The following is a 26,882-nucleotide window of genomic DNA, read 5'->3' as shown; positions in this document are numbered from 1 at the left end:
AATAATGGATGACCCATGATACTGCGCACAGAGATTCTGGGCATTTTTAGGTCTTTGTACGCATCACTTTGAAAAAAAGAAAATATTTCTAGCGCAAACATAGCAGAGAGCGGCCGGCTTAAATGCTCTGCGCACAAGATGCTGCAAAACTACAACGCCCAGCCTGTTTGTCAAGATATCTGCACCCATCATAGAAAAGATATAGAATATTCCTGGATAGCCCCTTTAAAGCCGTACAACTTGTTTCACCACTAAAGCTGCGATGTCGCCATAGCCTTATAGCCAATGATGTCTGCAAAGCGCTGTGGAATTAATGGCGCGACATAAATGAGTAAGATAAATAAAAACTAAATAGCCTTATAGTAGTCACTATGGGTCCGATTTTTTTTTAATTTGTTTTTTACATTTTTATTTTTTTTTGTCTTGTATTTGATTTTTTTTTGTGGCAAATTTTTCACAGTTACAAACATGATATCAAAAATGCTCTTTTTTTGGAGGGGGGATTTTAATCTGTTTGCCGACTTTTTAGAGCAAAAAGTCAATTGTTCCACTAAAAATATCGCCAAATTTGCAGAATTTTTTTTCTTTTTTTTTTTTATTTAATTGTGCATAAAAGTCACTCCTAGGGGATTGGAGTAAATTTTCGGAAAAATGCTGTATAGACTTTTTAACAAGTTGATAAATCGATCAAAACCTTTGGAAAGCTCAGACAGAGCCTGCACTGATGATAATCATTAAACACAAAAACAATGAACACTTAAAACAGGTTTTATACGGGGCGCAAATTGAAAAAAAAAAAGGGGTAAATTAAAAACAGGCAAAAACTAGACAAAAAACTGTTTATGCCTCCATCTTATGTTGCAATCATTCCAAGCTTGGCCCTATCGGATAGGGAAGAGCGGCAGTGCCTGACATAGCCATGAACCCCCTCTTAAAGGAGTTTTCCCATGAACAAAGTTAATTTTAAACAACATTTTAATTAATATTCTTTTGAATAATAATAATTTCCGCAATTGGATGTGCTTAAAAAAATGTTCCGGTTCTGAGATCATTTTATAAATGTGCCTCTGCTGTGTACTGGGTAATGTCTGTGTCTCACCATACAGGGACATGCTCCAATCATACCACAGCTTCTGGGCATTTCCTTGAGCATAGTCTTTCTGCCCTCCTCTTGCACAGCAAGTTATAACAGCTTATGGCGATTCTTCTGCCAGCACTATAGGTGCTAGGACTCTATTTTTTTTTTTCTTCGCTTTATGAGGTCCATATACCTTTAAAAAGGCATATGGAAAAGTAAATGTGGGAATAAACCCTGTAAATCTTTTGTCTCCCTTTGCCCTCAAAGATGCATCTAAATAAAACAAGCCTGTGAATGAAGACACTGGATACTGTAAATTGCATTTTATTTTATATCACCGCTTCAGTATATGGAGTTTTATGGGAGAAGGTCATGTGATTGCCCTTCTATCCTAACAAGTATTGGAGGGTCCTGATGATCGGGGTCTTCCTTTCATTTAATCAGTTGTTATATTAGGTCATAAGACAAAGCCTAATGTGGAATGCCATAAACTTTCTGCAATTCAGTGGCCCCAGCACTCTCATCGCCAGCCTGAGCTCTTACCGAACATATGAAGCAGTGTTCACCTGTAAAACCAGATGTAATTAAATCTTCTTAATAATGTCTCCTACACGTCTCAGATCGTTGCACTCCGAGCACTTCACCTGTTATTGTCGAGACTTTAGATCCGAGTCGTGTTACCAATCACATCAGTGATAACGGAACTTTCATGTATTGTAATTTCCATTCATAGTGACTAGAAGGAACTGGTAGGTGAGATTACTGGCAAACAGGCATCCAAAAACTTCTAAAGTCACCCGTACATTATACATTGTGCTAATAATTCTGACATCATGTGTCAGAGATATCCTGTCAATTTCTTTTCTTTTTATTTACATGTTTAATGGTGCATTACATTACATACTCTGTACTGATCCTGAGTTGCATCCTGTATTATACTCCAGAGCTGCACTCACTATTCTGCTGGTGCAGTCACTGTGTACATACATTACATTACTGATCCTGAGTTACATCCTGTATTATACTCCAGAGCTGCACTCCCTATTCTTTTTTTTTTATAACTGGATATTTATTGATTTTCCAATAGAAATTTACAGAATGATAACACATCAAGATACAATGCATGTAATCATTCAATGCAAAACAGTTAACAAACATAATAGAGACAAATATAATTGACAAAACAGTGAAACACGAGGGAGGGAATGCACTCACTATTCTGCCGGTGCAGTCACTGTGTACATACATTACATTACTGATCCTGAGTTACATCCTGTATTATACACCAGAGCTGCACTCACTATTCTGCTGGTGCAGTCACTGTGTACATACATTACATTACATTACTGATTCTGAGTTACATCCTGTATTATCCCGCAGAGCTGCACTCACTATTCTGCTGGTGCAGACACTGTGTACATACATTACATTACTGATCCTGTACTGATCCTGAGTTACATCCTGTATTATACCCCAAAGCTGCACTCACTATTCTGCTGGTGTAGTCACTGTGTACATGCATTACATTACTGATCCTGAGTTACATCCTGTATTATACCCCAGAGCTGCACTCACTAATCTGCTGTTGCAGTCACTGTGTACATACATTACATTACTGATCCTGAGTTACATCCTATATTATACCCTTGGCTTTTTTGTTTACTATAATACTGCCCCTATGTACAAGAATATAGCTACTATAATACTGCCCCTATGTACAAGAATATAACTGCTATAATACTGCTCCTATGTACAAGAATATAACTACTATAATACTGCCCCCTATGTACAAGAATATAACTACTATAATACTGCCCCCTATGTACAAGAATATAACTACTATAATACTGCCCCTATGTACAAGAATATAACTACTATAATACTGCCCCTATGTACAGGAATATAACTACTATAGTACTGCACCTATGTACAAGAATATAACTACTATAATACTGCCCCCTATGTACAAGAATATAACTACTATAATACTGCTCCTATGTACAAGAATATAACTACTATAATACTGCCCCCTATGTACAAGAATATAACTACTATAATACTGCCCCCATGTACAAGAATATAACTACTATATTACTGCCCCCTATGTACAAGAATATAACTACTATAATACTGCACCTATGTACAAGAATATAACTACTATAATACTGCTCCTATGTACAGTTGTGGCCAAAAGTATTGACACCCCTGCAATTTTGTCAGCTAATACTCAGTTTCTTCCTGAAAATGATTGCAATCACAAATTCTTTGGTATTATTATCTTCATTTAATTTGTCTTAAATGAAAAAACACAAAAGAGAATGAAGCAAAAAGCAAAACATTGATCATTTCACACAAAACTCCAAAAATGGGCCAGACAAAAGTATTGGCACCCTCAGCCTAATACTTGGTTGCACAACCTTTAGCAAAAATAACTGCAACCAACCGCTTCCAGTAACCATCAATGAGTTTCTTACAATGCTCTGCTGGAATTTTAGACCATTCTTCTTTGGCAAACTGCTCCAGGTCCCTGATATTTGAAGGGTGCCTTCTCAAAACTGCCAGTTTTAGATCTCTCCACAGGTGTTCTATGGGATTCATGTCTGGATTCATTGCTGGCCACCTTAGAAGTCTCCAGTGCTTTCTCTCAAACCATTTTCTAGTGCTTTTTGAAGTGTGTTTTGGGTCATTGTCCTGCTGGAAGACCCATGATCTCTGAGGGAGACCCAGCTTTCTCACACTGGGCCCTACATTATGCTGCAAAATTTGCTGGTAGTCTTCAGACTTCATAATGCCATGCACATGGTCAAGCAGTCCAGTGCCAGAGGCAGCAAAGCAACCCCAAAACATCAGGAACCTCCACCATGTTTGACTGTAGGGACCGTGTTTTTTTTTTTCTTTGAATGCCTCTTTATTTCTCCTGTAAACTCTATGTTGATGCCTTTGCCCAAAAAGCTCTACTTTTGTCTCATCTGACCAGAGAACATTCTTCCAAAACGTTTTAGGCTTTTCCAGGTAAGTTTTGGCAAACTCCAGCCTGGCTTTTTTATGTCTCGGGGTAAGAAGTGGGGTCTTCCTGGGTCTCCTACCATACAATCCCTTTTCATTCAGACGCCGACAGATAGTACAGGTTGACACTGTTGCACCCTCGGACTGCAGGGCAGCTTGAACTTGTTTGGATATTAGTCGAGGTTCTTTATCCAACATCCGCACAATCTTGCGTTGAAATCTCTTGTCAATTTTTCTTTTCCTTCCACATCTAGGGAGGTTAGCCACAGTGCCATGGGCTTTAAGCTTCTTGATGACACTGCGCACGGTAGACACAGGAACATTCAGGTCTTTGGAGATGGACTTGTAGCCTTGAGATTGCTCATGCTTCCTCACAATTTGGTTTCTCGAGTCCTCAGACAGTTCTTTGGTCTTCTTTCTTTTCTCCATGCTCAATGTGGTACACACAAGGACACAGGACAGAGGTTGAGTCAACATTAATCCATGTCAGCTGGCTGCAAGTGTGATTTAGTTATTGCCAACACCTGTTAGGTGCCACAGGTAAGTTACAGGTGCTGTTAATTACACAAATTAGAGAAGCATCACATGATTTTTCGAACAGTGCCAATACTTTTGTCCACCCTCTTTTTTATGTTTGGTGTGGAATTATATCCAATTTGGCTTTAGGACAATTCTTTTTGTGTTTTTTCATTTAAGACAAATTAAATGAAGATAATAATAACAAAGAGTTTGTGTTTGCAATCATATTTTCAGGAAGAAACTGAGTATTATCTGACAAAATTGCAGGGGTGTCAATACTTTTGGCCACAACTGTACTATAATACTGCCCCTATATACAAGAATATAACTACTATAAAACTGCCCCTGTGTACAAGAATATAACTACTATAATACCGCTCCTATGTACAAGAATATAACTACTATATTACTGCCCCTATGTACAAGAATATAACTACTATAATACCGCTCCCTATGTACACGAATATAACTACTATAATACTGGGAGATGAGCGTCTCTCTTGGGAAACATTCGCATCATCTGCTTCTGACCGATGACTGGTATTGGCTGATTAGCGTGTGACTTGTATGACGGCTTGTGATGTCCTTGGTTTGTAGTTTCTGCTCTTTTTGCTCTGTATGATGTCTTTAGAAGGCTTTGATTCCTCATGGCCTCAGGTCAAGATGGGAGGCAGAAGATTCAATTTCTGCTTCTCTGTGTAGTGAAATCCACAGAACAATAGGAGATATAATGTTTTATGATGCGTCCATACATCGAGGAGCCTTCACCAGCATTTTGCTTAGATTGGGGAATATACGGCCGGGCTTCTTTCTGTGGGTCGATAATGTATTCTCAGAGCGATTGTAATTTAGACATTTTATTGAAAAATAGGAGCCCCCCCTCCGACACCCCTCTCCGCTTCCTTTTTATTACATTGTTTTTCATTTCTTGCACAAGCGCCTTTTATTTTACGTCTTTTTTTTTATGTTTGGCTGCAGGCGTTGTACGGCATCGCTCAGCGGCGGACAGACTGGAAGCAAACGAACATCGGTCGTACAAAGAGGTGTAACGCCAACCTCTTGGGACCTCAAATTTCTAATAGGGCCGCAGTTTAGAATGACGTGGTTCCTGATATTGACATCCCCTTTAGCCCATGGTCATATAGTTTGATGCAAAAAAATGGCTGCTAATGTTAGGGATTTGGCCGCCTCCTGCACATTATTTGGGGGATGGAGGAATTATTAAAACGTTACCTTGTGCTTATTGCTGTATGTCAATCAGTAATGCAGCGGTTATGCCAAAAAGGAGTTGGCGAAAGAAAGTGACAACTACACCAAGCGCATTTTTTGGCATTTGTAGCTACTGCGATGTATTAACATAGGACCTAATTACATCATTAAATTCTCCATTCCGGGGGCCATTGTTAAGATCAGTGGGGGTTCCAGGGATCAGACCCCCAGCAATCAATCAGTTATCGCCTACAACCTTTATAAATATTCTAATAGCATTTTTTTCTACTGTCCTTTGTTATTTCCCCATCTGCACTGCCTAGTAGTGCCCTAGAGAAGAAGCTGAGCCGGGGAATTACTGCTTTGCTGCACTTATTACTTTTGCAGTCATTTATTATTGCTTGCATAAATATAATAATTGTTTTAGTACCTAAATCTTGTTTCCCTTTTTTTTTTTATCTTTAGTACACCCGGGTGTGGATCCCTGATGAAGAAGACGTTTGGAGATCGGCTGAAATCATCAAGGATTATAAAGAGGGAGATAAAGTCCTGCAGCTGAAACTTGAAGATGAATCTGTGAGTAGATTATCGTCCATTACTATAGTGGTCCTTCATTTTCTCTTCTCCCCATTGATGGAATAGGAAGTGTTAGTGGTCTGGCTTGTGTGCTATAATGATGGCGGTAATGGAAAGCCATAGTAGGGGGTCGTTTCCACTTGGCCTCTCTTCTGTATGACTTCCACTTACAGGAACAATAAATATTGGAAATGCACAAAATAAAGTCTCAGCCGTTCTCATTTTAATTCTTTCTCCCCCTTTCATCTCATTTTGCAGTCAACAAAGAAAACAATATTCCTTAGGTGTCTCATGGGATTGAGCATTCTCCCCATTTCTTACCAGGCTCGCTCTGGCTGTAAGGCTTCTAGCTACAAGCAGGAGCCCCCCACAGCTCTGTCTGCTCTAGAGGTCCTAGCAAACTACGTCTGCCTTCTTGGAAAATCGTACTTGGTCAGATAGCTTAAGGGGTTTGTTCTTCCCCCTCCATGTCTGTATGGAGGTTGTGCCCTGGGCACAGTCATGGGGACAGAAAGGGGGGAACCCCAAACCATTCCCGCAATGCTGGAGGCTACAATTGTCCACAATTTCTCATACTGGAGATTAAGGCTTTGTTCACACGTTGCGTTTTTACAGCATTTTTAATACCTTTATTAATGCAAGTTTTACTTGCTTTTCACAGTATCAGCAAAGTCTGAGATTTCAGAAATCTCATGCACACTTTTTGTTTTTTTTCCTGACTGTTTTGTCAAAGAGCTGCGTTTTTGCAATATGTTGCATGTCGCCTCTTTCCCAGCGTTTTTTCACCCATTGAAAGCAATGAGTGGTGCAAAAAAAAAAAGCTGCAAAAGCGCAGGTTATTTTTTTATGTGTAGGATGGAAGAAAAAGTTTAACCAACAGGGATGGAGGGTGTCCCTCTTCTTGCCGTAGACAGACACGAGACTGAGACAGAGTTTGTATTCAACAGGTCCGTTTTTATTGGCTGTCCTTCTGACAACCACCACAGCTCATCACCGCAGTTTCACACTTCTCTGTGTGCAGGCCCGGGTACCTTCACTTCCCTTGTCACTATAACCGTGGCGTCCTCTGTGGCTCTTTTCACTGTGGCTGCCCTAGGCCCATCCACCACAGTGCTTCACCAATCTGAGTCCACCGTCCGTTCAATGCCCACAGACCGTCTGCGGCTAGCGTCCTCTGGGCCACCCCCCGTGACCGCCTCGACTGTCAGTCCTCTCTGGAGCCTTTCTACTGTCTCTATTTCCGCAGCAGAACTTCCTCTCTAGTGTGCTCCCCTCACTGACAGGACCTTCCAGAACCTTCCCTCAGTCTTTTATACTCCCAGTCCTGGTAGCTCCGCCCACTATCACCTGACATTTTCTCTGACCAATGGCAGTTATTCAGTCACCACTCTTACACTCTCTACTGCCCTCCAATGGTCAAACTATAATACGGCACCCTTTCTCTTTATCACACCTACACTGCGCTACCCCTCTGCCTCTCACTACAGGCAGATCTGTCCGTCAGTCCAACTTCCCTACATATGCACTGAACTTTATCAGCATTCTTAAGAGACAAACGTATCCTGACAAAATGCTGAAAAAAAACACAGCAAAACTTGCTTTATTAACGTTGCTTCTTTACTGCCAAGAGAGCAGCTTTTGTTTGCAGAAAAAACGCATAAAAACGCAATTTGTTAATGGGTCGCCCCGTCCCAGGGCTGTGGGGTACTCAGTACCGGGCCGGTGTCAGTGGGATGTGTCACAGCGGCGGTGACCCGGTCCGTGGCCCTGGGCGCCCAAGTAATGGTGGAATGGAATAGTTTGTGACGCCACCTGTGGTGTTTGGCAAGCAAGATGTTAAGCCAACGCTGCATGCAGATCCTCTGGGGCTGATGGTGTGTTGCAGCATAGATGGTGTAGCTCCCCACAGGTGAAGCTGTAACCCCAGGGCAGTGTAATGGCAATAGATGAGAATAGGCGCAGGCAGTGTGAGGAATGCTGGTACCCAGATGTAGCGGTGCTGGCGAACAATTGAATGGAAGACACCAGGGCTTGTAGTTCCAAAGCTTTACTCACAGTTCGTGGTACACACTGGTTCCCACCTCCGTGCCGTGTCCTCCGGGGCAGAGACTCAGTCATCCTCCCAGGCAAGTCAGGATTCTCCTCTCCAACACTCCGCCAACATGTACCTTTCCTGAACGACTCCTCTATTGCGCCTTTTAGTGTGAAGAGCTCCAGTACCTTGGTACTCTGAAGTTCCTCCTGTCAGATGTTCCTAACAACTCTACTTGTTTGACAGATAGCTGTAGCCTCTATCGGGGACTCCCATCTCCGGAGTCCTGGCTCTCTATTCAGTTGCTGTTGTGCCCCAAGTCTTAGATGGGAGTAGTGCATTTACAGCCAACTACTCCACCGGTGTCTGCTGCAGAACCATAAGTGTCCATACAACCTCGGGGACTGGGCCCCGGCCTTGCGCTGAGAACCTATAGACAGGGTTCCTCTTCCAACCCACAATTCCTCTCTGTTCTCCTACTCCTTCGTTCCGCACTGTTCCTTCTCTCTCTTATGGAAGCTTAGGTTGCAGTTCTACGTCTTTCTACTTCTGTTCCTTTCCCGTGCCAGCTGGCTCAGATCACTGAGGCAGCTGCAGCACTCCTTCCTCTCTCTCAGACCCGTCCTCAGTCTCTCCTGACTGACTGTCCTTCTCCCCCCTGACCTCCCGTCAGACTGACCTGTAAATCTAAACTTTCCAAACCCTTTATATGAATCTCAACTCCACCCACCCCCCAGCTCATCTCGTGTTACGAAGCCAGGAACCACGAAAGGTGCTCTGCTACCCTCTAAACATGAAGCCGCAATCTGCTCAGTGCTGAACTATTCTGTGTGTTGGATGCAGGTGTTGGAGTGTGGAAAGGAGTTCCCAACTTACCTAGTTGGTGGGGCACCGCACCTTAGGAGAAGGTGCAGTACCTCTGTGGCGACTGAGCCTCAGGGGCGCCACACGAACATAGCCTAAGATTTTCCTTCACTGGAACCAAGGCCACCCCCTGATAACAGCATTATCCCCCTCCACCATTATTCCACCTGGAATCACCAAATCAAGACTTGTCCATCAGACGCTAGATAGAGAAGTGCGATCCATCACTGCACAGATCACGTCTCCTCCAGAGTCCAGTGGTGGTGACTTTACACCACTCCATCCGACTCTTCGCATTGTGCTTAGTGATGTAAGGCTGCATGCAGCTGTTTGGCCATGAAGCTTCTGGCGGGGGCGCAGTGTTTGTGCTGATGTTATACCAGAGGAGGTATGGAATCTGCAGTTAGAGTCAGCAAAACATTGGTGACTTTTCTGCCCTCTGCTCCTCAGCACTCAGCCCCCCACTCCATTATTATTAAGGGGTCTCCACTCCATGGCTGAGTTGCTGCGGTTCCTTTCACTCCTCAATAATATCACTCACAGGTGATGGGGAAGATTTAGATGGAATAAATGTCAGGAACAGACTTGTTACCCCGGTGGCCCCTATTACAGGACGGCGCTGGTATCAGTGAGCCCTATACCACCGGCCGCTCTGTCACATTATTAAAGGCAGACAGCATGACAGGAGGAAAGAGATTATACACTGGGGGTCCAGATGTTATACTCTTTGAGCGAGGGGCTGAATGTTATACATCGGGGATGAGAGGTCAGAGGTTACACACCAGGGAGGGAGGGGCCGGAGGTTACACACCAGGGAGGGAGGGGCCGGAGGTTACACACCAGGGAGGGAGGGGCCGGAGGTTACACACCAGGAAGCGAGGGGTCGGAGGTTACACACCAGGGAGCGAGGGGCCGGAGGTTACACACCAGGGAGGGAGGGGCCGGAGGTTACACACCAGGGAGGGAGGGGCCGGAGGTTACACACCAGGGAGGGAGGGGCCGGAGGTTACACACCAGGGAGGGAGGGGCCGGAGGTTACACACCAGGGAGCGAGGGACCGGAGGTTACACACCAGGGAGCGAGGGGCCGGAGGTTACACACCAGGGAGCGAGGGGCCGGAGGTTACACACCAGGGAGCGAGGGGCCGGAGGTTACACACCAGGGAGCGAGGGGCCGGAGGTTACACATTAAGAGCAATGAAACTGGATGTTATATCCCGGGAGGCGAGGAGGCCGCATCTTATACATGGGATAATGGGATTGAATTAAAAACCCAAATTTAGTGATTAAGTCGCGAGGCCCAATAATTTTCTTTTTACAGGGGTATATTTGGCCTTTTTAACGAGGTATGTGCTTGAGGCCAGTAGTTAGTAATGGGATCTACAGTTGTGGCCAAAAGTATTGACACCCCTGCAATTCTGTCAGATAATACTCAGTTTCTTCCTGAAAATGATTGCAAACATAAATTCTTTGTTATTATTATCTTCATTTAATTTTGTCTTAAATGAAAAAACACAAAAAGAATTGTCCTAAAGCCAAATTGGATATAATTCCACACCAAACATAAAAAAGAGGGTGGACAAAGGTATTGGCACTGTTCGAAAAATCATGTGATGCCCCTCTAATTTGTGTAATTAACAGCACCTGTAACTTACCTGTGGCACCTAACAGGTGTTGGCAATAACTAAATCACACTTGCAGCCAGTTGACATGGATTAAAGTTGACTCAACCTCTGTCCTGTGCCCTTGTGTGTACCACATTGAGCATGGAGAAAAGAAAGAAGACCAAAGAACTGTCTGAGGACTTGAGAAACCAAATTGTGAGGAAGCATGAGCAATCTCAAGGCTACAAGTCCATCTCCAAAGACCTGAATGTTCCTGTGTCTACCGTGCGCAGTGTCATCAAGAAGTTTAAAGCCCATGGCACTGTGGCTAACCTCCCTAGATGTGGACGGAAAAGAAAAATTGACAAGAGATTTCAACACAAGATTGTGCGGATGTTGGATAAAGAATCTCAACTAACATCCAAACAAGATCAAGCTGCCCTGCAGTCTGAGGGTACAACAGTGTCAACCCGTACTATCCGTCGGCGTCTGAATGAAAAGGGACCGTATGGTAGGAGACCCAGGAAGACCCCACTTCTTACCCTGAGACATAAAAAAGCCAGGCTGGAGTTTGCCAAAACTTACCTGAAAAAGCCTAAAACGTTTTGGAAGAATGTTCTCTGGTCAGATGAGACAAAAGTAGAGCTTTTTGGGCAAAGGCATCAACATAGAGTTTACAGGAGAAAAAAAGAGGCATTCAAAGAAAAAAACATGGTCAGTACAGTCAAGCATGGTGGAGGTTCCTGATGTTTTGGGGTTGCTTTGCTGCCTCTGGCACTGGACTGCTTGACCGTGTGCATGGCATTATGAAGTCTGAAGACTACCAGCAAATTTTGCAGCATAATGTAGGGCCCAGTGTGAGAAAGCTGGGTCTCCCTCAGAGGTCATGGGTCTTCCAGCAGGACAATGACCCAAAACACACTTCAAAAAGCACTAGAAAATGGTTTGAGAGAAAGCACTGGAGACTTCTAAGGTGGCCAGCAATGAGTCCAGACCTGAATCCCATAGAACACCTGTGGAGAGATCTAAAAATGGCAGTTTGGAGAAGGCACCCTTCAAATATCAGGGACCTGGAGCAGTTTGCCAAAGAAGAATGGTCTAAAATTCCAGCAGAGCATTGTAAGAAACTCATTGATGGTTACCGGAAGTGGTTGGTCGCAGTTATTTTGGCTAAAGGTTGTGCAACCAAGTATTAGGCTGAGGGTGCCAATACTTTTGTCTGGCCCATTTTTGGAGTTTTGTGTGAAATGATCAATGTTTTGCTTCATTCTCTTTTGTGTTTTTTCATTTAAGACAAATTAAATGAAGATAATAATACCAAAGAATTTGTGTTTGCAATCATTTTCAGGAAGAAACGGAATATTATCTGACAGAATTGCAGGGGTGTCAATACTTTTGGCCACAACTGTATCAGGGGCCCAAAAATCCTCAAATCAAAGGGGATGCCTAGATTAACCCTGTGTGCTCTTTACCCTATACATATGTTCTTCGACCACTTGAATGAGATCGTTAAACACACCCCATGCCTCTGGGAAAGTAGTGTGACTTTGTGCAGGGGGAAAATTAGAGGGGGTCACCGAGTTGGATTGAAGGGGGCCCCAGTGATAATCATGAAGTGTTGCTCTATCCTAGTGATGCCATAACTATAATGAAAGTCGAGTTTATCGGTCGGTGGCTGCAGGGGCTGAAGCTTTCTGATGGTAGATTGTGGACACGTGAAATGTTATTCCCTATTTGCTCCCAAGATGACCTAGAGTCTCGGTTGTTTCAGTAAGTTGCTGTAAGTTGCTGTGTATAAGACACCATTATAAGTCTGTAAGTGGTGATGTGGGGATCTACAGTGACTGCGATATCACTGCTCCCTATTTCATACCTCATTAATAGGGTTGTCAGGATGTCTCCGTGCCCTAGAGGTGGATTGTATTTTCTTACAACCTGCAGATCAGCAGAAGAGAAGTGGACGGCTGTCAGTCGCTGGCCTGGAACATTGATATATGGCTCGTGTCCTACTCTGCAAAAAAAACTGCAAAGAATAAATCAGTCTTCATCCCGCTGGACGGCAAAGGAGCTTTTTATGTCGGCTGTGTGTAATCCTGGTGTGGTTGGGAATGGGGAGAATGTTATAGATCCCAAATCCTGAAGACTTCTCTCGGGCCATGCGCACACAACATCTTTTAAACTTATGCTATGTGCACACGGTGCGTTTTTGCAGCGTCCCCCCCCCACTCTCTTGATAGTAAAGAAGCTGCATACAAAAATCAGGTTTTGCTGCCTTATTTGTTGCATATTTGCGGCTTTTTCTTTTCTTGCTGTGTTTTTTATCGTCTCTTGTGCATGCTGAAAATGTTTAGTGCACCACCCCCAAAAAAAACAAGATGTAACATCCTGAGGTTTTTGCACAAAAAATGCAGCAAAACCTGATACCTTCCTTTTTGTGCTGCTTTTTTGTACTTACTGATTGCTTTTTATGGGTGGAAAAAAAACTGAAAGAAGTGACATGCTGCAGTTTTCCAATTTGGATTTCTGAAATCCTTTACAGCTTTTGCTGGTTCTGTAAAACGCAGCTTAAAATTTGCATTAAAAATGCAGCAAAATTGCAATGTGTGAGCATAGCCTCAGAGTATTTCAAGCAGAAGACTCTTCAGGAAACTCTGGCGTTTACTTTTCCTGAAACATCTATTACGTGTTTTGTTTTTTTTTGGTGTGTGGGGGGATCTCGAGAGAGGGTCTGGACTCCCCTGGGTGAATTTAAGTAGACGGGGTTTGAATATCCCGCTGAAGTGATAATTAAGGGACCCTTGGATTTGTTTTTGGTCTGGCCAGGTTGGTTATCTACTCCTGAGCTGGTGCATAGCGGCTGGGGGTAAGACTTAACCTGGGGGCCAATGTGGGATTTGGATATTTGAGGTTTATATTGGGGCTTCATGGATCACCCCCTTTTTGGGAGTTTTTATTGTTTAAATTGTTTTGTACTATATGTTAATAAAAGGCTGCTGTGGCCATTTAAATCCAAATGATGTCTCGAGTGTTGCTCTACATTAAGATGGATTGTTTGGGGGTTTCGTTATCAATGATCAAACTTTGAAGCTCGCAGGAGTCACGTATTCCCTTATGTCATGTGTGATACCACCTGTGGAACAAGTGTATCTAGCCGTATCATGTACTAGCTTGAGTATGCATTCATATTGTGTTCCCGCACCCGTTTGGTGGCCCTGTTGGGGCTTACATCCGGACCACCCCGCAAAATGGGATTCGGGCATTTCCGTCGACGGAGCCACAGACCATAATGGTGCTGACAGAGCAAACATGTCTATGGCCCATAGTTGCATACTCTAGGATCCCGTTTTGCGGGGGGTCTGGACGTCTGCCCCGACGGGGCCACCAAGCGTGTCCCTAAGGGCAACGTGAAAGCTCCCTAATAAGCCTGTCATGTCAGCTCCTCTCTGCCAACCAGTGTATCCAAGCCTATCGTGTACGATACCGTCTGCCGAGTTTACGTATCTCAGGTAACCTACAGATACAGTTTCAAAACCCCATAAAGTTTGTGTTTTTTTCTTTTTGCTGTGGTTGATATGTTTTATTCTCCTAATATGTGGTGTTCATCCGCTCCCAGGTTCTGGAGTTCCCCGTGTCTCCCTCCTCGTTACCTCACTTGCGAAATCCGGACATTCTGGTGGGAGAGAATGACCTGACCGCCCTCAGTTACCTCCATGAACCGGCCGTGCTTCATAACCTCAAGGTCCGCTTCTTAGAATCCAACCACATCTACACATATTGCGGTGAGTAACCAAAAAAAAAGGATGCAATATATACCCAACAAAATTAACCTAATATACTTCATATCAGAAATATATATTTTTTTTAAAATCTTAATCTAGCATACAATAAAAAAATACAGATCTAATAGTCCTAAAAAGAGTGACAACCAATCTGAATTAAATCCAGCCAAAACCTCTGGATATGGATAATATCCAAAACCAATAATCAAAAATTATATATTGGAAAAAAGGACAGTACTATTGGAAGTGAATAGAAAATAGTGCCTTTAATTAAAAATACATTTGGCAATGGTTAGCAGGGGGTGACGAAGGATCATCCGAAACGCGTGTTGGGGCGTGCTCCGCACCTCTCTAGAAACCACTACTTCATCCCATAACGGTAACTTTATTGAATACATCGATGTGTGGAGATATTGATATGGTGTCTGGGCTCTTTCCTATTTTCTCGTCCCCCATTGTAATAGACATGGCACCTGCATGTGCTGTGCACTATACTAGGCATGTATGAGAGTTAGGACCTTTAACTTGGTGCACATATTGCGATCTTATTATCATGGTGAGAGCAATAAATTGAATTTCATATATGTACTTTGGGGACTATTGTGATATTTATTATTATTTATGATGTGGTTTCTAGTTTTGTTTTTAATCTATTGTACTTTTATTTATATTGGTGCGGGAACTCTGTTGCTGTGCCAACCATTGCCAAATTTATTTTTAATAAAGGCATTATTTTCGGTTCACTTCCAACAGTACTGTCCTAGTTTTTTCCAATATATTATTTTTGATTATTGGTTTGGGATATTATCCATATCCAGAGGTTTTGGCTGGACATATTGCGGGGGGTCAGCTTCACAGCGGCGCTGGCCGTCTTCACCTAAGGACCTGCCTTCATCTTGGGTCGCTTTTTTGGGGTCACAATTAGGGCTCATTCAGATGTCCAATTTTTTTGTACCAGGGCCATCTGTGGATTTCTCGGATAGCACTCGTACCTGTGATAATCTATGCGGCCATTCACCTGTCCATGATTTTTCGCGGAGAGAGGGCGGTCTGCAGAAAGTCATTGCGATATGTCTGATTTTGATCCGAGAGTTGGATCATAGTAATCATCGCAAGTCTATGGGTCCATGAAAAAATCGGACCGCACTCGGACAGACACCTCAGAGTGGTCCGATATGCATGGACTGTTAGAAAGAAGAAAGTGGAGAAACTTTTTTTTTTTTTTTAAAATCTACATGTGTGAAAAACTGATACCGCTCTGACCACACTTCGACCACACTTCGACCACACTCCGACCACACTCCGACCACACTCCGTCCCAAATCAGTCCGTTTTTCTAACACATGAAAAAAAATTGTGTCTGAATGAGGCCTTAGACTGGGATCAATATCATTGTGGCAGATTACAGAAATTGTGTAATTCTGCAGATATAAAGGCAAGATCCTCCCTGGCTGTGGGGTACACCAGGGACTTGGGCATGTGCACCAGGGGCTGAGTGCCAAACGGTAGAGGCAACAAGCCATTTTGTCTTATTAAATACAGGGAAAACGCAATATATTAAACATTTGTCCCGGGTTAATCGGTTATGATGCTTGCTTTTCCTATATGTGACATTTGCAATACTTTTAACCCCTTCCTGATATCCACCGTGCATGAAAGGTGTGGAGGTATGGAACATGAGCCTAGCCCCCTATACATAGGTCTGGGTCCCAACGAAGACCACCACTGCCATCATTATGATTTTTTTTTTATTTTAAAATAGCACAAACCGGTTTGGCAACACCTTGTCCTCAAAATTATTTGACCCATAAGATAAACTTTGTAAAGAGAAATAAAATCAAAACGCTCGGATTGCACTTTTTTTTTTTTATTATTGCCGAATCCTCTCCCAAGAATGTATTGAAAAGCGATCAAAATGTCATGTGTAACCCAAAATGGTATCAATGAAAAATACAGCCCACCATGCCAAAAACGAGCCCTTACACAAGATTGGCGCCGGAAAAATAAAAAGTTTTAGATCTCAAAACAAATTCATTTTTAGCCATTAAAATATAGAAAAAATCTCTAAGAGTTTGGTATAGCCATAACCGTACTGACCTAGAGAATCATATCACCAGGTCATTTTTTTTTTTTTACTGCAAAATGAATGCCGTAGAAATAAATCCCGAAAAAACTTTTGCAGACTTGAATATTTTTTTTTCTTTACACCATTTCATCAAACTTCAATTTGTTCCCGTCATTCAAAACTAAAACTCGTCATGCAAAAAAAACCAAACCCTTGTATGCTGGTGTGAAAAAAATTAAAAAGTTATGGCTCTTGGAAAAAATTGCAAAAATGTAAATTGGCCGTGGGGGAATGCAGGTGTAGTCTATTTGTACAACTTTACCTACTGCTACTCTAAAGGCACCTATAGATGTACATATGTCTCTCCAGCCCCTCCTCTAACCCGCATGAGAAACTGCAGCTGCATCCCCCTCCTCCCTCTCTCTCCCTGCACCATGGAATTGCATAGTGGTTGAAGAGGATCCTACAAGCAGGAAAATGTGGCTGCTGTTTGCTGCAAAACAAGACCCTTTACCCTAATAAAATATATATCAGTAATTTTTGAAAAAATATTGTAGTGATACAGAGGCAAGTAATAGTCACCATACATCTGCAGCGAAGTTTCCAGTCCCCCATAGTTATATAGAGACCTCCTATATAGGGTTGTAGCATGATTCCCTTATTCTTCAGCTAGGATGTTAGGTGTAAATTCATTTTTTAGGGGTAAAGCATTTACAGAAGGGGCGTCCTCACTACTGGTTCTTAAATCCTGGCTCCTGCTTTCTCCACAGGAATTGTGCTAGTTGCCATAAATCCCTACGAGCAGTTGCCAATCTACGGTGAAGATGTCATTTATGCCTACAGCGGGCAAAACATGGGCGACATGGACCCTCATATATTTGCTGTGGCAGAAGAGGCCTATAAGCAGATGGCCAGGTATGTCTGTGTGTATGCAGGTACCGTAAATCCAGAAACACTTCCCAGTGCGCAGAACGGTAAGGAAATGTTCAAATTGGATGTCCATGCTAAAAAGTAAAAACCACCATAGAGATGATGTTCTACAACTGTCTGATAGATTTTGTGCTCCTCTTGCTTATTATTTCTATGTGCTGTTACTCTGCTCTAACAGATAATTTCAGGTTGTGGTTTTCGGAACCTCTCGGATCCCATCAGCGAGTGTTAACTTGATAAAATGTGAATGACTTGTCCTAAACTCTAATACCAGCATTGTGGCGTATTAGCAACTTTTTCTTTCTTCTTTTAAGTTTTTTTTTTTTTTTCCCTCCTTCTTCTACAGTGCTGGAGCTGTCTTGTGTATTAACGTCTTCCCTTGTTGCACACACATTCCCCACGCTGACTCTTCGGATAATTCAAATCTTTGGCAGCTTTCCCCGAAAACAAAAAAAAAAGTTTTAATTGCATTTTGGTATTTAATATTCAAAGGTGTAAAAAGAAAAAAAACAAACAAACAAAAAAACAGATTTATTACAACATTGAGTAAATGTAGTTGGCGTTCAGTGCGGGGCGTCCTGGATAATAAATGTGCATTGCTGAAAATAGGAATGAGGCGGTAGCTGTCCGAGCGTAACCCTTAAAAATCCGAGATATTCGTTATTTACGGGGGCTTCTGTGTGTGAGTGGTTTATCGGAGCCATTTGCCAGTGACACGTATTGTTCCTCTTCTTCTCTGCACTCGTTATCATCCCCGTCCTGCTGCGCTTATATAACCACTATCTGGTCGGGTACATCGGACATGGACTCTCAGCTCGATTTGTAATAATTACATTTTCCCTTCATTTATCATTGAAATGGCACGTGAACTTCAAGGGTTTCCAGGGTTAGAAAAATATTTCTGCTTTTTATTTATTTTTTTTCTTTCCCCAAAACCGCTCCACATCTGATCTGGGTTTGTGTCTGTATTCACTAAAGTGCATGGAGCTGAGCTGCAATACCCTTAATGGCCTGTAGACAGGTGTGGCACTGTTTTATAATGAAGGCTGCCAAGTTTTTCTAATTCTTTGCAACCACTTTGAATAGAGGTTATATTGGAGGTAGATTTTGAACACAACTGCAGCTTTACATTTGCCTAGTTACTTACCAGTAAAGGAGCTGGTTTACGTTTCTAGTGGCCCCATTTTGGGTGATTCTGATGGGTGTGTCTTGTTTTACATGTGTGTACATATTTTGTTGTGTCGGTGACCATTTGGATGTTTCTAGCGAATTGCATTAGTGAGGTCATGACGGTAACGGTCCAGCCCCTGCAATACCCAGTGTAGGAATTAGTCCAGACAGCACGATTAACCTATGGGGCCCCCTATAAGGACCCCACTTCTGTCCCATTAATTAGTGTCAGTGCGCTCTGGGATTTGATGCCCATAGCCATTTTACTGTTGGCTTTCTAGAATATTGTCGAGCATGGTTGGAATCGGGGACTGATGGTTGGGATTATTTTTAGGGCCAAGGATAACACGAAGGAAAAACATACCTATGGGGATATAGGTGGAAGGAGATGGCAAGCATTATTAATGCAGACCTGTCAGCTCCTACATCATGTCTGTTTTTGGAAATTCTGCTCAGTGGTTAGAATAGTGTGGTGGCTCAGTGGTTAGCACTGCAGGGGTTCTTGGTTAAAATCTCACCAAGGACAACATCTGCAAGGAGTTTGTGTGTCCTCCCCGTGTTTGCGTGGGTTTCCTCCAGGTATTCCAGTTTCCTCCTCCACTCCAAAGACATACTGATAGGAAAGTTGCATTGTGCGCCCCAATGGGGGCAGTGATGATAATGTCTGTAAAGCGATGTGGAATTAATGGCGCCATGTAAGTGAGTAAAATAAATTAAAAATAATACATCAATTTTGGAAGATCTTTTCCTACAACTATGTGTTATTCCTCCTACAAATGTATGAATAAATTAACACCTAGTTGTGACCAATCCTGTCCAATCAATGTGTGCACGCCCATTTGACAAGGCTGAATGTTAACACCCAGCTGTCAATTTTTCATAAATTTCCAGGCGCAATAACCGGGGTAGGTCACAATATAGAATTTTAGGGGAAAAGATTCAGAATAATTTCTTTGTGGGAAATGAAATTGTTTGCTAAAATAGAGAGTTAGCAGGTTCTCGTTATCAGTGGTCAGGTAGAACTGGGATGCAGGACCATGGGGTAGTCCGATAACGGGATAAAGGGTCAGAACTGGGATGTGGTGCTATGAAATGCGGCAAGTCCGAGATGGCGTCATTGATCGTCAGACCCTTGGGGGAAAACATAACAGTGCCGTAACATTCTCTAGTTTACGGATATGTTCACACATTGCAGCTGCTTTGCGGCTGAGCCTTAACTAATGCCAGGAGCCATTGTTATACGACTGATCGTAAGTAGAGATGGGCGAAACTGAACAGTAAAGTTCGGCGTCTGTACCGAACACTTGCTGTATGGGCACGGACACTGAACACGGACCTCGCCAGGAAATCCGTGTTAACTGTTTGGGTTCGGCCCCCCGAACATCAGATGTATGTTGCGCTGTGATGTTCATGACAGAGCGGCAAACACTGCTTCTGATCGGCGGTAAAATCATTACCACCGGTCAGAAAGCCGCGGTTCCCACACTGTCAAATGACAGCGTGAGCCCGCAGCTGTGATCTCGGGTAAAAAGTTTTTTTTCCGGTCACTGCTGGGAGACTTTTATTCAGCATTAGTGGAAGTCTTTGCCTGGAGGCAATCATTCCCATTGTGATCATAGGTTTTCAGATCTCCCAATCCTTCATTGATCATGCGTGAACTGTGAAGTTTTCATGAAAGCCATTACTAGGACCTGTTCATTTAGAAAAGGTGGGAGTAGCTACGGTTGGTTTATAACAGGGCTCATGGACATGTTCTGATGACCTGGAAAATACACTATATGGAGAAAAGTATTGGACCTCACGTCTTAATTTAATTCAGGTTTTACCTTCAGTTCCATTGACCTGCTATATAGCATATGGCCACCCAATTACCCAGTGTATAATATCAGGTCTCCTTGCCCCCAGTGTATAGCATCCAGCCCCTCACTTCCAGTGTACTATATATGGCTATCCCCCATGTATTAGATCTGGCCCCATTGCCCCCGGTGGATAACATCCGTCACGTCATCCCCCACCTGGTGCATAAGATTCATCCCCTCGCCTCCTGGTGCATAATATCTGGCCCCATTGCCCTTGGTGCATAACATCTGGATCCTCGACCCTCCCCAGTGTATAACATCCTGCCAAATTGCCCCTGGCACATAACATCCTGCTAAATTGCCCCCGGTGTATAACATCTGGCCCCAAAAGGCTTCTGCGGGCCGAAACGCGCGTCGGGAAGGGCGCACTGCTGCATATTATTCCTGGCCATCCACCGGGTATATTTGTGATGAATATCGCTTTAATTTTTCATGCCTGCACTCTAGCATTGGCTGTGTGTATTAGGCCATTTGGGAATGTGCAATATCATGGGACAATATTGGGTTCATTATACCTCTGATATGTATGTTATGTAAGTCCCCTTTTTTTAGTAGTATGTGCGCCCCTTGTTCGTGTGTATATGTGGTTTTACTTGTCTCTTTCCCTCCCTACTCTATGTACTTATTGTGCAACTAATAAAATGAATTTCTATTTTGCATAATATGGTATTGGGATTTTTTTGATCGTGGTTTTTGTGTTTTTGCTATGGTTCAAGTAGCGATTGTTTTCTCTTACAGTCCCGGAAATGGATCCCACACAGTATATTCGTAACTATTCTACTAATTTGTACTGTTTTGTGTGGTTTCCCATGAGGATTCCATGGTGACTGCAAAGCCCAGACCTCTTATGGTATTAGCATCACCACAAGCACAGCACCCCCACCGGGAGATTCATGGCCGAGCAGCTGCTTGCAGCTTTACATCACCAAGCATAATGCCGAGCGTCGGATGAAGTGATGTAAAGCCGCCAACATGCCGTAAACGTGTTCTCTCTCTGGAGTTTGGGTTTGGTGAATGCCAGGAGGACGTTACCCCTGACTGCATTGTGCCCGCTGTACAGTTGGTGGAGGAGGATAATGCTATGGGCTGTTGTTAGGGGTCGGCCTCGGACTCTTAGTTCCAGTGACAGCACAAGATATTATGAACAATTGTAGCCTCCAACTTTGTGGGAACAGTTTGAGGAAGGCGCTCTTCTGTCCCCCATGACTGTGCCCGGTGTACAAGGTCCATACAGACATGGACGGGGAAGAACATGAGTGGCCGCACAGAGCCCGGACCTCAGCCCCATCCAACACCAATAATGGAGGTTGTGAGCCCAGACTCCACCCAACATCACGGTCTGACCTCACAAATGATCTTCTGGATGAAGCTGTTATATCTACATAGGGGCCAACCCCAGAGTAATGTCTATGGACGGGATGGGAGCTCAGAAAAGCTCCTGGAGGGGAATGTGGAGGTGTTCCAGTACTTTTGGCCACATAGTATGTATTTCTGACTTATTTTCTGTGTTTTTGTGTGTAGGACGGGAGCCTTTTGGTCCTAAACTCGCCCCGTGTGAACCGCTAATGATGAAGTGAACAATATCTGTAGAGTAAGCATGGCAGACACGAGTGTCACTAGGGAATATATTATGGATACCGCAGTGTAAGATGCTAGAAAATGTGGATTTTCAGAAAATCTTTTTCAAAAGGCAGCAGATACTGAGTCTGACGTTTTTTTGTTTTTTTTAAGCCCAGATAGAGGGTTTTCTTGAGTTGCTCTCACGGGTTTGGTAAACCTAAAACTATAGGATAAGGAAAATTATTTAGTCCAAATTATGATAAAAAAAAAAATCATATTTTATTAACTAATTTATTATACGTTGCTATGGATACGGTAACCATAGGCACACGGGTAGATTTCTGAAAATTGTTTTTGGTGCCTTTAGCAACCAATTACAGCACAGCTTTCATTTTTCAAGAGCACTGTAAGAAATGAAAGCTGTGCTGTGATTGTTTGCTATAGGCAACAATGACCGTCGTCATAAATGCCCTCCATTTTATGTTATCATCCATCTTTTTTTTTTTTTTTTTTTTTAATAATTTATCATTATAAAAGGCTGAGCAGATGCCAGAACTTTTGTGCGTTTGTGGTTGTTAGCATTGCTGTTTCATTCTTTTCTTTATACGTAATCTAACAACGAAGACTCCGTGTTCAGGGCAGGAACAGACCTTGGTGACACGACACATTCCAGTCAGATTACTGTCCTGATATTCATGACTGAGAAATATTCAGATTTGCAGACGCCCCAATTAAACAAGAATGCAGATGGTTGTAATTATTTTGCCCCAATGCACTTCAATGGTCGCGGCCCAAACAGCTCTGTTCTTTCATTCATGAGCCTTTCATCTGCAAGCGGGAAAAAAAACCACATTATTATTCTTCACAAAATGATCAAACCTGTTTCATAATTTTAGAGCTTTGATTGAATTTATTTCTGATATAAACAAGGGAAATTAAAACCGAAGTTCTTTTCTTGGAATCCTGCAAAAGCCCCCTTCACTTCCAGAAAACAGAGGAAACGTGATCTATAATTTACCACCGGTCACCATACATTCATGGCGTGTCCTCAGGATCAGCCATCACTTATATAAAAATGGCCCCAAAACCCTTTTCAGCTTCTGTTAGGATTGTCAGAATTGAAGAGGCATTCCACCTTCAGTTTTGTTCTGATGGACTGTAATACCTGATAGGGTCCTTGAACTGGGACCATCACAGAACGAAGGGGCTACTAGGCTAAATAAAGTGACAAAAGCCTTTAAGGCCATTTTCACATGTCCGTATAGTTTCAGTACCGGAAAAAACAGTACCAGAGGTGTCCGTGTGTTGTGAATGTACGGTAATGCTTGCAGCACACGTGTGCCGTATCAGTACCACACGGACAGCCACGGGGGAAGAAGCGCTACTGTAAGCGTTGTTCCCCAGCGGCAGGTTCTGAAGACGACTCTCATCATTCTGCTCTGCCGGCAATCCGCGCGAGCAGAAGAGAATGATGAGAGTTATATTAAATCCATGCAAAGAGAGGAGGTCGTACTCATCGAGATGGAAGTTTCACTGATTTATTGACATATCATGAACATGTCAAGTCGGGGGAGTGACATAAGGAGTGCAAGAAAGGCTGACAACGGCCGTTTCGCGCTACCTGAGCGCTTCAACGGGTCCGCACATCATTTGAAGTCATACGGTAACAGCGGTGCCGTCCGCTTTTTATCTTGAGTTTTGAGAGTTATATTAAAGTCCGAACGATGGCAGCAGGTTGGGGCTTTTGGGACTATTACTCCCATCATCCGACACCTGCTGCCGCTAATAACAGTGACAACAGGAGCGGATGATCGGGGTATTGGTACCCCACCACCTACAATATAACTACCGGTAAATAAATGAAAGGAAAACCCGGCGTGTGTTTCCCCCCTGTTTTCTTTAACCAACCAGGCAAAACTCACAGCTGGGTTGCTGCAACCCTCAGCTGTCAGCTTCAGCAAGGCTGGTTATCAAGAATAGAGGGGTCCCCACACTGGTGGTGTTTTTTTTTTTTAAATTATTTAAATAAATAAGTAACTTAATAAAACGGCATGGGTTTCCCCCAATTTTTGACAACCAGCCTTGCTAAAGCTCACAGCTGGGGGCTGGTATGCTCAGGCTGTTAAGGGGCCATTGATATAGGCCTCCCCCCCAGCCTAAAAACAGCAGCCCCCAGCTGCCCAAGAAAGGCACATCTATTAGATGCACCAATTCTGGCGCTTTGCCCAGCTTTTTCCACTTGCCCTGTTGGTTAAAGAAAATTAGGGGGGAACCCACTTCGGGTTTTTCATTAATTTATTTAGCTAGATTGCAGACGGTGGGTGAGGAGTACCACGATCATCTGCTCCTTCTGTCACTGTTATTAGCGGCAGTATTACATTCACAACACACAGGCACGGATATCTCCGCTACCGGTTTTTCCGGTACTGGAAATAAACGGATTTGTGAACCCGGCCTAAGCGCTTTACAGTTTTGCACACATTACCATCGCTGTCCCCGATGGGGCTCACAATCTAAATTCCCTGTCAAGTCTTTGGAGTGTGGGAGGAAACCCACGCAAACACGGGGAGAACACACAACTCTCTGCAGATGTTTTCCTTGGTGGGATTTGAACCCAGGACCCCAGCGCTTCAGTGCTAAGCACTGAGCCACCATGCTGCCCAGTGGGATAATACACATAGTGATGTCACAGTACAAGGATAATAAACACAGCAATGCCATTACTTATCCTGTACTGATCCTGAGTTACATCCTGTATTATACTCCAGAGCTGCACTCACTATTCTGCTCGTGCAGTCACTGTGTACATACATTACATTACATTACTGATCCTGAGTTACATCCTGTATTATACCCCAGAGCTGCACTCACTATTCTGCTGGTGGAGTCACTGTGTACATACATTACATTATTGATCCTGAGTTACATCCTGCATTATACTCCAGAGCTGCACTCACTATTCTGCTGGTGCAGTCACTGTGTACATACATTACATTACTGATCCTGAGTTACCTCCTGCATTATACTCCAGAGCTGCACTCACTGTTCTGCTGATGCAGTCACTGTGTACATACATTACATTACTGATCCTGAGTTACCTCCTGTATTATACCCCAGAGCTGCACTCACTATTCTGCTGGTGGAGTCACTGTGTACATACATTACTGATCCTGAGTTACCTCCTGTATTATACTCCAGAGCTGCACTCACTATTCTGCTGGTGCAGTCACTGTGTACATACATTACATTACTGATCCTGAGTTACATCCTGTATTATACCCCAGAGCTGCACTCACTATTCTGCTGGTGGAGTCACTGTGTACATACATTACTGATCCTGAGTTACATCCTGTATTATACTCCAGAGCTGCACTCACTATTCTGCTGGTGCAGTCACTGTGTACATACATTACATTACTGATCCTGAGTTACATCCTGTATTATACCCCAGAGCTGCACTCACTATTCTGCTGCTTATTAATGGAAAGTGTATACATACACTAGGGGAAACTGTGCCCATAGTTGTCAGTTTATTCCTACATTTCCAGGAGGAATAACAAAGTTATGACACAAGGCAAATTTCAAAGTAAAGATGCTCCAAATTCTTGTTTTATTGGGAATACAAGTGCCCGTATGACAAGTACACATTAAATCAAGGTATTTTTAATTATCGAAATTAAACCTGCCAGGGAGATACTGATATTACAGGTTCCGGCAGTTCAGGTCTATGAAGCGTATGATGATCTTCTACCTGAACAAGTCTGAACACCGCCGGTGTCCTTTGTATTTTGAATGATTGGACAGAGTTAACTGCACATTACTTTGATTGACAGCTCGGACTCCCTAGAGGTTCTGCAGCGGCTTTACGTGCCAAGTAGCCAGATAATTACTGAGAAGGGAAGGTGTAAATGTAAATTATCAGCCTGGTCCTCTGAGACGGCGTCTAAAAATGCTTTTCTGATGACTCTCTGTATTATTCTTTTAATGGGATATCTTCTGACCTACAAGGTAGAGGGAGGCACAGAATTTATTCAGCATCGTCAGGAATTCACTAATCTCAAAATCGCCCATTTATATGGAGATTAGTCAACATTTTTTGTTTGGTCATAACTAAAATAAGCCTGATCCACTTGACGTTGGTATTGTCAAGTATTTACCTCGTAAGGGGATATCAAGCGTCTTGACTTACCCCCAAAAACCCCACCGTGACCATAAAATGACCACCCCCACCTCGGCGCCAACTAATACACAGACACCGGTATTTCTTTTGGAATTTTATGGCCACAGCAGCCTTTTATTATAACAATAAACAAACAATAAACACTGTATCATAAACAACATGAGTACAATGAATTTAACCCTGGCAGGAGAAGTCCTTGAAGCCACAAGATCGTGGTGAAATAGTCCAAATATCGTGGACAACCCCCGACCATTTTCTCCCAGCCGTTACCCCACAGGCTCGGGAGCACCAGCACACCAATAGATGTTGTCCACAAACTCCTTGGGGATCCGCCCTCTTCCGACGGAAAACTCCCCATCCACCTTTCACCAGATCACGACCAGCATACCTTTAAACGAAGGAGACCCTACCCAGAGTGTCTCCAAAACCAATTTCCACCGACTTCAAGGACT

At 43.2% G+C, this 26,882-nt stretch overlaps 1 protein-coding gene across 2 annotated transcripts in view; it reads left to right on the top strand.

The window, feature by feature from the left end:
- Nucleotides 1–26,882, top strand: part of MYO5B (myosin VB) — a 267,195-nt gene that overhangs the window by 106,480 nt on the left and 133,833 nt on the right. For both annotated transcript variants that reach the window (XM_073589752.1, XM_073589753.1), the window contains exons 2-4: nt 6,278–6,388; nt 14,501–14,666; nt 17,502–17,646. In XM_073589752.1, coding sequence (XP_073445853.1) covers nt 6,278–6,388; nt 14,501–14,666; nt 17,502–17,646 — 422 coding nt within the window. The remainder of the gene's footprint in view (nt 1–6,277; nt 6,389–14,500; nt 14,667–17,501; nt 17,647–26,882) is intronic.

Source organism: Dendrobates tinctorius, unplaced genomic scaffold (genome assembly GCF_039654945.1).
Source record: "Dendrobates tinctorius isolate UK_male_01 unplaced genomic scaffold, ASM3965494v1 ptg000113l, whole genome shotgun sequence".
NCBI lineage: Eukaryota > Metazoa > Chordata > Amphibia > Anura > Dendrobatidae > Dendrobates > Dendrobates tinctorius.
Note: the sequence above shows the minus strand (reverse complement) of the source record. Positions and strands in the feature narration are given on the sequence as shown.